At 23.9% G+C, this 12,900-nt stretch overlaps 1 protein-coding gene across 2 annotated transcripts in view; it reads left to right on the forward strand.

Moving 5' to 3' along the window:
• Positions 1-12,900, forward strand: part of LOC129612598 (transcription factor collier) — a 121,726-nt gene that overhangs the window by 25,871 nt on the left and 82,955 nt on the right. For both annotated transcript variants that reach the window (XM_055526288.1, XM_055526289.1), the window contains exon 4: positions 303-358. In XM_055526288.1, coding sequence (XP_055382263.1) covers positions 303-358 — 56 coding nt within the window. The remainder of the gene's footprint in view (positions 1-302; positions 359-12,900) is intronic.

Genomic DNA, 12,900 nt, shown 5'->3' on the forward strand with positions numbered 1-12,900 from the left:
TAATTGTCAAATTACTTTCATTATCTGTCAAATTAATTACTTAACTTCGTTTTTCAAAATTTAATGAACTAAATTATGGTTATTAAAACTGTTTCGAAACAGCAGAGCAGTGCAAAATTTTAAATAAAAAATTGCAATTATAAATGATCACAAACAAAAAACTCTTTTCTCTTACTCTTTTCAAATATACAAAGCGCAGATTTGTGAGTAAAATTCGAGTCTGTTTGTAGAAAATATTTTAAATACTTTCTTTAATATTTTTTAAATTAAAATTTTCATTTGTTTTAAATTTACTCTTACAGGTGCTAGACAAGAACAAGATATATTCGTACGACTTATCGATTCGGTGACCAAACAGGTAAGTGCAATAACAATCCAATTAATATATTTCTAATAAATTTAATTACATTTGTTTGTGTATGTATTAGAAAATTCTTCAGAATTCTTTTATATATAGAAATGTTAGAGCACTTCTAACAATATGGTTGTTAAAATAGTAAATTTAGCACAAAATTTTTACGTGAAAAATAGTCTCAATTTTTTTTTTTCATTTTCTCTTATCCTTGCGAAAAAAAAAATATTTTTAAAACTGTGAATGCGGTACATATGCACATAAGTACTCAACATGAATTACATATAAATATTTTACATTGCAAATTGGGCGTAAAAAAATATTTCTTTTAGACGTATGCTTAGTTTTCAATTCTCATTGAACATTTTGAGAATATTTATTACTCTTTTTAAGGAAGGGGCCAGTAAAAAATAATGTAGAAATTTCAAAAAAAAAAAAAAACCAAAAGGAAAATTTCAAATTATTTCGACTTTCTAATACTAAAAAGAAATTTACAAATAGAATATATACCATAATAGAAGTTGAAATAAAGTGAAAAAAATACTTGTATACCAAAATTCAATGACATAAGGTTCCATTAATAATTGATTGTCGCACTTAATTAAGTTGAATTACCAAACGTCTGCTAGTCATACTTCAATTCATTGACATTATATACACCACATTATTTTCGATAATAATGCATTTAAAATTTAAAAATAATGTTAATAGTGTTAAAAAGGACATTCAGGTTGCATATAGTATAAGAAATTTTATAAAAAATATTGATATTTGGAAATAATAATAATATTGTATAAATTATTCAATTTAGGAATTTTAAGAATTTAAAAGTGTTTTGGGCAGTATACTAGAAATTAACAATAATAATTATTAAATATTTTTAATGTTTACCTATACAATTTAAAAAATATTACAATTAATACAAAAAGACGGTCACACGTTCTAGTATTTAGAGTGTTTAATATATTGGCAACTATTTTATTGCGGAGAATTAACAAATTATTTAGCAGTGACGAAAATTGTTTTAGAGATTAATTATGAATCTGAAATTTTCAGAATATTGAAATATGTTTATTAGAAATTATAAAATAAGTTCTAAACGAATTCAGGAAGTAAAAAATTTTATACAATTTTTATGTTTTGTGTTGTCACATTTTTAAGCGTACAAATGAATTATTTAAAAATATTTGAAGTTCATTCATATAACACTGTGAGATTGTTAAAACAAGATTGGATCATATTATTGTAACTTATCCGATTTTATCAATGTAATTTATGTATTTTATAATTAATTGATTCTTAAAACTATAGTTAAAAAAAATTACATTATATCCCAATGCTATTCAGCATATTGAAATAGCTAAGGTTGGACAACTGTAGTTATACTTGGTCTGGACTTGTTCAAATAATTTCGCGTTGTTATGACTGAGCTTTCATATATAAACTGGAATTGAAAAATAAAATATTTAAATTACAAATCAGATTTTACATTATTAACAATTCTTACCAGATAACCGACGCCACTGGTAATTATTTATTTGCCAAGTACTTTAAATGTCTGTAATTAGAATACATTTAAATGTACATATGTGATTAATTTTTAATTTTTACTTCAGCCAAACAAAAAACAAACATTACTACATACTTACTAAAATAATCAGATATAAAATGTACTCTTTGATATTTACACTCCCGTACTTATACGAAAAATCAAATTATCTGGAGGGAACTTATAAATTGACCATATGTCATACTCTCCCTGATTTGATTGTCCTTTTTTTTTTGTTGTAATAAACATAATATTTCAAGGACAATTAATTTCATTTTATATTGTATATGTACATATGTATGTATATATGCACTTTAATTTAATATTAATTTCATTGTTATATTTTATAAGTGTTATATTAATATTTCACATCGAATTGAAATTTGATTTACTCAAATATCCAATAAATAATAAAATCAATTGTATTTTAAATACATACATACTTACATTCAATATTATTATAGTATGTTATAGAAAATTAATAATATAGAGATGAATGAATATTATTGTTGATGAAATATGAATCGAATCCTTTCTTTTATATACAAATCAACCATTACAATATAGTTATATGTGTAATTAATTACAAATCGTATAATATAATAGAAACTGTTTTTATATGATAATAAAATGGAAAATTGTTGTTAAGGTTTATGTTGCCCTTATATCTAATTGAATAGACCTTGTATATTAGTATATAAAATTACGATATACACTTATATTAGTAAACAGACAATCCTGGGAAAAACTAATAAATTTAATTTACGAATATAATCTATATATAGGTGTGTGCATAATTTGGATATAATTCCTAAATATAGTGTTAAAAATTGAGAATTAAAATTGAACTTTATCATATATTGAAAAATAATAAGTGAATGTCATAATTACAAATATATGAATAAGCATGTCATTATTATACGTATTCCCTTATTGCAATTATAGTTGTAAGATACGAGTGGTATAGTTGTATAACAGAATTATAAAATTCCAAAATACTGATTAATCAATTGATTATGTTTGAAAGTAGGGGATTGAAAAGAAGTAAAGGGTTAAGTAAATTTGATACTCGTATTTATTTCAAATATTGAATTGTGCTGTTAGAAAATTTTATTTAAATTGAAAATGTTTATTGAAAATATAATAAATTGAATACAATGAAGTAGTTTTATATATGTAATACACAAGAGAACCTATGCAGACCCCATTACGTCGAAAAAAACGGAACGTTTCGTCTAGTATGGCCATCAAAAACGAAGAAAATTTCTTAAAAAATGGTCTTAAGTGGAATATTTAGAGTGACACTTGTCCGACACTGGCACGCTTGCTATGATGTGTTTCAAATAATTTCCGAATATAATAATATGTGCAATAAAGAAAAATATCGAATAAATTTTGATTTTCTGTAATGCAATAAACTTCATAGAAACGTTGTTATAAAGCTTTCTATTATCCTACTGGGTATTATTGTAATTTATACGAATTAAATGTTTTTTGACAATGACACCATACTTATCGAATTTAAAAAAAAATTTTCTATTAAAACTTTGCAATTAAATTATTGAGTAGCCATATTTAACTATACTTCTAAGAAAACAATAGCTATAAAATGGAGACCTTTCTATTGTACATCTCTGTAATTATTTATGTATGTGTGTGTACAATATGTAAAATGCATACAATTAAATAATTCAAACGACCTAATTGCGCAACAGAAAATTATGTTTTCTTTGGCCATTTTTTTTTTTTTTGAATTTTTTTTTCTTATTATTATTTTTTTTATTTAATTTTTTAAATCGCCATTTACATAATATCATTTAATGGGCGTTTGCATATTTTTTTTTATTATTTTTTCCAGTTAAAAATTTTGCTTTAACTAAAATGATTTTATTTTTGTCTCTTTTTTTTTTTATATGTACCTCTTATAGATTTACCGGTTTTTGCATAAGTAATGTATGTATATATGTGTGTATGCATGTATTTGCCTAAGTACTTATAGTTATTTGCATATGCAGAAATGTGATTAACAGAAAAAACGACGAAAAATAAACGAAACAAAATATAAGAGATAAACAAGAAAAAACAAGAGTTGAGAAGAGAGAATGAGAATAATTGCAAATTTTTTCTATAGATGGTGTGCATTTTATCTTGCGTTTTATTTATTCTTTATAACATAAAATTAAAATATATTCTATCTCTTTCTCTAATATTGAAATTTGTTTTCGTTCCCCCTCTCTCTTTTATTTTTTAATAATGCCACTATTTTTTTTTCTTACTGATGTTATTTAGTTTTATTTTAATTTTAATCTCTTAAACATTGCATTTTTTATATGTACATGCATACACACTTCCATTCATTTATTTTGTATATTGTGTTGTGAGTTCTGACCATATTTGGGTAGGTGTATAACTGTTTATTATTTAAATAATAATAAGTGTTATATACCAAGTAAATCTAGGTATTCATGTGCATATGCAAGTGTAATTTTTTTTTATTTTAAATTACAGTTAGAGTTGCGGTATACATACATATACTTATACATATATATTATGCACATACTTTGTCTTTCTCTTTTTCATATTAATACTTTAAAAAACAAATAATATACGCTAGCGTACTATAAATACCGTTTAATTCCCTACCATTTTTCATTCTTATAAAGCAGCCATAAGCTTATAAATTTTGTGTTGTTGCACACTAAAAATTGCATTTTTATTCATTTAAAAAAAAAAAATTTTTTTTTGTTTCTTCTTTTTATATTTTTATTATTATTGTTGTTATTATTTTTATTATAATTATTATTACATTCCGTTATATTACTGCAGTGATTTCATTTTTATAAATATATTATACAGTTATTTTATTATTATCATTTAATAAAATTATTATTTTTTTTATAGGGTGTATACTATAAAAAGACGACCTTTGCACATAACTCTTTATGGTGCTAAATTTTTAAAGGTTCTCGTAATTTATGTATGGAATCGTAATACTATATGTGTGATTTTCTAAAATTCATAATTCTTGCGGTTAAACTTTTGTAATCGCGTAGAAGCAGTATTAATCCATATACTCTTAGCTATTAAATTTTTGGGAATACTGACGGACTCCACCAAATTTTTGGTTGTGCTTTAATTATACCTAAAATGTACAGAATTTTATTTTCATTTTTAATACTTTTTTATTTTTGCTTATTTTGTTTCATCCAAAATTTTCAGTTTGTTTCAGTCATTCAAAATTTTAAACCGGCAGTGTGCGCAAACTCGTTAAAGTATCAAAAATACATTGTCATTTTATGGTTTTTTTGGCTTTTCAGCCCTGGATCAGGAGCTTTACTTTTTAATAACGCAATTTTAACAGAAATTCAATATCACGATATTTGTTAAAATTACATAGGATGTGGTTGACTACAAAACTATATTTATTTAGAAAAATTATTATTAATGTAACCGTTTACCCAATCACCGCCCCGCAACTCAATTTTCATTTTTTTGATAACAAAATTTCCCCTGTAATTGAAATTTTAATACATAGAAATCTTACATATTTTCTATTGAAGTCATTTTTATAAAAACTTTTGAACTAATTTAGCTATATATTAGATAAATTTAAACCGAAAATGTAAAATTTATATTTGCATTGAGATTTTGAGCTAATAAACTAAGGTTACACATTATTCTCGCTTATAACTGCACAATTTTCTATTCTAAACGAGATATTCAAGTATGATAAATGATTTTGTAAAGAAATTTCGGAAAAACCCTTAACATTAATCAAACGGAACACTCTGTCCGTATTTACTCTAAATAAAAGTATACATGAAACCCTTTCAATATAAGCCTTTATGTTTTTTTTTACAATATACAAAAAATTCTTCGGTTTTATTATTTAATTGTTTTCGATAAGAATGCCAAAATCGTATCATGCGAAATCGTTTATAATATATTACAGCGTATATATAATCTATATATACATATTTACTTGTACTTAATATAAATATATTTATAAAAGAGCTAAAATGTAATGTAAAAAGTATTTAAGTTATGCGATACAATTTTCATATTTTTTTTTTATTTTATTGTATTTTTAATTGGATATTATATATTTTCGCGCGATATTATTAAACGTTTCGCGATAATATTTAATGGTTACTGTTATTTATATTTAATGTACAATTTGTGTAGTACACTATATATGTCTATTATAAAAATTAACGTTTCTGTATACTTAATAATTATTATTAATATGTGTATATGAATAAATAGTACAAAAGCAATAAGTATATTGGAAAATATTTTTAAGAACTTATCTTTATACTTTAGTTGCCCCTTCATTTTATTATATTATTTACTATTATATTATTGGCGTATAATATATACTAATGTATAAGTACATAAATTCCATATAATATATGTATAAAAAATTATCAAAAAAAATTAATAATTTATTTTAAAATTGGGTAATAATTGTTATATTCTTTTTTATAAAAACTCTCTTTTAGTGAGTGGTTAAAATACAGAATATTATTAGATTAAGTGCACTATAGCATATATTTTTTTTTCATTACGTCCTTTGATATTTAATTTAAAAAATGAAGCACATTCTAAATTTGAGAATCCACGAGAAAGAAAAATTAAATTCTATTATAAAAAGAGAGCACAACAAGAAATTTTGAACTCTTTTGAATTTCTACAAATAGCTTAGACCAAAAACAGGCTTAATACATTTGGAAAATATTATCGGCCATAATTGGCTTTATTACGTTATGGATTCTAATCTGTACGGTTCACATATATTTTGCTTCCACTAGAAGTATGCATAAATATGCAAAATTTTGCTACGTTCTTTTGGAAAACGGCGTATCAAGTTTTGTGGGTATATTTTAAAATTTAAAGAGAAAATGTGCAATCAAATGAAAAGAATAAGAAATCTAATAGAGAAAATGAGAGCCCTACTAAACCAATATTCTTCTCACTCAATAAAAAGGAGAGATCTACAGAATTAAACATCAAACTTTTTATCTAAACTGCAGAAATAATTTAAAAAATCTTCGCTATTCCAGAATAAATTTTATAAAAGAATTTCTAAATAATTAATAATTGAAAATCACGTGACAAAATTTGTTCATCCTTCATATTTTTTGTAATTATGGCCTCTTTAAATACAAACTCTTTTGTTGCCGATTATTGTAACAATCTAAAAGGTATTATTATGAAATATGATCCTATCACTGATTGTTGTTCATTTATTTTTTTTTTTTTTGCTTTTATCTTTATTATAAAATTATTATTTACGTGTACCACTTTGTTTTCTTCCTTCTTTATATACTCTTAATGTTACAGTAAACATTATAACAACAGGATAATCATATTGAAGTTTATTTCCGACTCAAATATACAATAAAATTTTTAAAAAATTTCATCCCCTTTGACACGTTTTTACAAAAAAAAAAAAAATAAATATGAGTACATTGCCAACTAAAACTAATTATTATTAAAATAGAATTGAAACCTTATTAAAGCAAAATAATATTAAGGAAATTATAGGGTTTGCAGCATCGTTGCCTCACAAACGAGGTAAAAATACTGCAAAAATTTCAAAACAGCTTATATGGACTTTGAATTTTAAATGCTGCTTTAAAAAATACGGAAACTCATTTTAAAATTGAAAATAGTTTTGCTTCAATTAAAGCTTTAAAATTTTGGATATGGCAATCGATATTCTTGCTTTGTTTTTTTTTATAGCTTTCTTAAGCTCTGAAATTCTGATATTGAATATTTTAAAAAGACAATATACAAATTTGTTATAGACTTGCAATGTGCTTGTTGCTCCCGTTTTTTGTAATGTCATTAACGGAACATTTTCGGAAAAACTGTATGTAGCAGAAATTCGGAACCATATACAGATTGTTAGCAAAAAAACTCTGTAGACAGTTAAATTATTTCTTATAATATTATCCTTGACTTTCTTGTACTATATTAATAAATTTACTTCAACCAAGATTTGTTTAGTCATTCTATTTGTATAGGATTTTAAAGCTAAATTCATATTATACCGTTTCATACTGTAGACTTTGTATATTCATTGTATTTGCTGGTAAATGCAATGTGTATTAGAGAAGATATCTTGATGTTAATATAAAAATAAGGTCGGATTATAAACCTTTCTTAAAATGTACTTTTTGCATTCTTTTCAAATATGATATCAAAATAACCCTCTTCCAACAATAATTACAGTAACACAAAAGTACAAAAAAATAGAGCAGTAAAATGAATAATTTTAATAATATATGTAAGTATGTATAAAAATTTTCATTTTATTATAAAGGGGTACATTTAAACAATTTTACCTCAGTTAATTTTTAGTTTCCATTCTTTAATATCTACGTAAATATAATATATAGACGACGTCGTCTGTCACAATAATTATGCAACGACGCACAGATAAGAGAACATACATAAATACATATAAATATATATATTTATATTTAAATATAGTTATTATACAGGTTACGTATAAGAACTATTAAGAGTGTTTTAAATCAGGAATAATGTCTATTGTTAGTGTATAAGCTTAAGAGTAAAATCTTATCAGAGTCAAGGATTAAAATTGTGTCATATTTCATAAATGTTACGTTCATTTTCATTTGTTTTACTTTTTTTTTTTTCGTTAGACAAAAATGATAAAGAGTAGGTCAAAAATCTTTTTTTTTTATATCGTTTAACTTAAATAAAATTTTTGGAATAATTTTACATTACCAATTTAAAATAATATTAGAGACGGTATAAATATTATGAATTTTAAGAATTTTTTGCAATACTTCATTCAAAATCATATGGAAATTTAGTAATAATGCAATGATAAAAATATTTATGATTGAGGCTAACCAGATATATGACTTATAGTCCTCTCAGCTTTTGGTAAAACATATATAAGCTTCACTTTTACTATGTTGAGCGCCACATAGGTACGAGTACATAAACTTCTAAAGCAATTCAAGCCATAGATGATAGCCTATAACTTTTATATCTTTTGGTGATAATTCTATAATGATTACATTTCGGAAATTTCAAAATTGCAATTGATTTTTGGTCATAATATAATACGGTGGCGCCTTTATGCTATTCCAAGTTCATAACTGAACTGTTAGTTCTGTAAACCCTTCGTGTTTTGGTAATCCTGTAAGTAAAAGGCATATAATGTTTTACAAATGATATAAAGCGCTCTAAAGCTCTTACAACTTTTAAAACTTTACTTAAGATGTAAAATATACAAAGTTACACACTTGGTTTTCAAATTTGTAAATTTATTTTTCTTCAATTTAAAGATGCCTTGTGTTTTGATTTCAGTTGATATTGGCTAACACTCTCATCCACTTATGGCGTAAATCGGAATCTGATACGAGTAAATATTTAATAAATTAGTCATTTGTTCTTATTCAAATTTTATGTTTGTCTATATTTCTAATTTCTTAGCAAAGAGAATCTATTCGATTGGAAAAGTGAAATGTTAAAGAAAAAATTTTAATTTTTAATCTTTGTAAATAGTTTAATAATACTTGAATGAAAGGTAAGATCATCTGTTAGTCATAATAATTGACAATTTGTCAGAAATATTTTTTTTTTCATTTAAATTAATTCATTCATTTATTTAATCATTTTGTTCATTCATTCATTCATTCATTCATTCATTGAGTTTTTATTGTTATTAAACAAATACACAATATTATGTTATTCACTCATCAAATAAACATATACAATGTACGTATATTTACAAAATGAGCAAACGAAAACTCACATCTACACATACATACATTCAAACTTTAATAAATTAATTTGAATTTCTATAAAACTTCCAATGCTAATGACTAAAATGTTTGTGCAACGGTGTTGAAATTTTATTTTTTATTTAAAAATTTTCCCCTTTAGCATCTCCTTAAAATAATTTAGAATACCCTATTTAATTTTTCAATATACATATGTATATATATATATATATATATATATATATATATAATTATATTTATGTCAGGTAAAAGGGATATGGTTAATAATTGTTATTTTTTCCATTCATATAAAGAAAATACAATATAAAAAGACACATTTATACAAACAAATATTTCTATATAGTGTTTAGTGAAATTTATGCAAAACGCGAAACAATCAAACTGATCTATTTTCATTATATAACTTTTATATGTACGTGCATATATAAGAATATTGAAAGGTATAGGTACAAGTTGTTGTATGCAAATAATATGAATAAGTATTGACTTGGAGAGGATCACTCTGAAGGTTATTTACCTTAATAAGAAGAAAGTTAGGATTTTTATTTTAAATGTTTATCGAATTATTGATTCATCTTATAGATAGTTATCTAAAATATCTTGGGAAAAGCATACAAAATAAAGATGCAACTTGAAAGCAGCACTTTAAAATTGTTTTATGTATTTTCTTACTTAGAATTTATTGCCTGTCAAAACAAACGGCTTCGAAGCAAATTTAAGTTTCTATTGTTGGTTTTTCACTATAAAAAATTTTGAAATTGTCGAATTTTGAAGTGCTACTTTACATTCGAATTATATTGCATTTGACGTAATTAGAAAAAGTTTTGCAATTGCCAGATTTTGAAGTGGTGCTTTGCATCTTGACAAACTCAGATTTGTTCGAATGCCGAAAGTCTTGTTAGACACCCTGTAAATAAACATATTCAATAGATAGTGTATTAGATAAAAATATTCTCTTTTTTTTTTTTTGTTTGTTGTTTTAGTCTTCTTTAACTTTATTACAAAAGTAGAATAGAGGTGTAAAAAGCAGTAAATTTTCAAGCAGTCTTTATAGAGATAAAAAAAATGTTTTTTTTTTGTTTCTGTTCTGCTTTTTCTTCTATTTTGTTGTTGTACGTTTAAAAAATATTATTACGAATAATTTTAATATTTTCATAATAATTTTTATTTTATAGAAACAAGCTGAGTTTTTAAAAGTACATTTCTATTATATACATACATACATACACATAGAGAAAAGAGTTAAGAAAAGAGCATAAAACAAAGCATAAGGCAAGCATATTAGAAGATTTATATGATAAAAATATGAGATACAAAAATGATATTTTATATTTTAGCCGAAAGGAAGGGCTTCTAAAGAATTAGGGGATATCAAAGGGTAAAAACAAAAATGAAATAAAAGTTATAAGAGAAAAAGAAAAAAAAAAGTGTATAAATAATTTTAAAAATTAAGATAATTTCATGAATAAATTTAAATATAATTGTCAGAATGGTTTGATTGTAAATTTCATTTACTCTTTTCTATATTTTTAACACTGATAATTTTTGTTAACATAAAGATGAAAGGGGTATCTCATATAGTCTTACAAGTTCTGATCATTTTAAAATTCTAAATACAAAATCCTATATATTTTAAATTTAAATGATTGAAGAGAAATAAGTGGAAAATATAAAAGGAAAAATGCATAATATTATGAATAAAATATTATAACAGTTAAAAAAATTTTATAGTTGACAAGGTAAATTATAAGTATGTTTAAATGCAAGCTATTCAAAATCATAATCATATTCAACCAGCTGTAAAATATTAGAAAATAATTTTAAAAACCTAAAAATCACAAGTTTTTCACAAGGCTTTCCAATAGAGAAATAAACTTAAGAAACAAAAAGAATGGTCGCTGTGCAAAATGAAATTTTAGAACCTACTTTAAAGTATATCGTTAACATTTGATTTAAAATCGTATATGTAAGCGCTGTTTAATATCAAATTTTGTCCGACGGCAAATAGTAAAATTACTCTGTTCTCATTAAATCAGACCACTGTCAGACTGTAGTAAACACTAATAAATTTTGACGTAAAGTTTCAGTTACATCAGATAATTTTAGTCTGATATATACAACTATTGATCAAAACATTATTGTAAATGGCAGCTTAGATTGTGTCGTAAATGTAAACGTCATATTTTGGTCAAACAAGATATCACAACAGTAAAATTGACGTGTATACGTACATACATAAATATTTACAACAATTCAGTATTGACGTTGTGCAACATTCTAAAAATTTATTATTGCACAAAATTTGTTACAAAAACTAAAACAAATTTATTATACCTATACGACTTGACGTATGTTATTATTCCGCGATTTTGAAAATTAAAAATTATAAGTGAAGGGGTGTTGCCATAAAAAATTGAAATTATTATAAAGAGTATAGTGAAAGTGAAATTAAAAATGTTTCTATTTAAAATTAAAAAAACAAAAAAAAAATTTAAATTTTAACAAATGTGCGTCAAAATTCATTAGCTTTTCATTATTTTAAAATTTTATGTAGACAAACAGGTAATTTATATTAAAAATTATGATTTAAATTGAAATAATAATAATTATGACATATGTATGAACAATTTTTGAACAAGTCACGAAGGGAGTAATAAAAATAAAGTTGGGTCAAACCAATGGTTTGTATTGTAGCACTTTTCCCTTCAACAAGTGAAAATTCTGCTTTTAAATACAGTCTACGAGTATGTATACACTATTAAAATTATTTTCATTAATATACAAAACTATTTCTAGGATTGCATATATTTAGGATGATGCATATATGCAGTCTTTGAAATAAAGCAAAAATTAATATAAAATGGGGTTAACATAATGCTCGATTTTAAGAGTTAATTGTGTGAGTTAAGAAAAATAATTATATTTTTTAATTTCATGGAATTTACCGTTAGCTTTTTGCGTTTATAAAAATTTGGAAAAGCTTGCGGTTTCGGAAATATAAGGTGTCAAAAATTCAAATTTTACGAATTTCAAGAGGTGATAACTTGAGAGGGGGTGGAGATGGAAAAAAATTTTCTTCTAACAAAATGAACTATTTGTTAATATCTAAAAGCTCCTAAAATTTCAAGCTCCTACAGTCTGGGGTCTAGAAGAAAAACGACATCAAAAATTTGGAAAAAAAGGACTTTAGATAACGGTAAATTTGGACGGCC

This window comes from Condylostylus longicornis, unplaced genomic scaffold (assembly GCF_029603195.1).
Source record: "Condylostylus longicornis isolate FDR11 unplaced genomic scaffold, ASM2960319v2 ptg000075l, whole genome shotgun sequence".
In the NCBI taxonomy this organism is placed as follows: Eukaryota; Metazoa; Arthropoda; class Insecta; order Diptera; family Dolichopodidae; genus Condylostylus; species Condylostylus longicornis.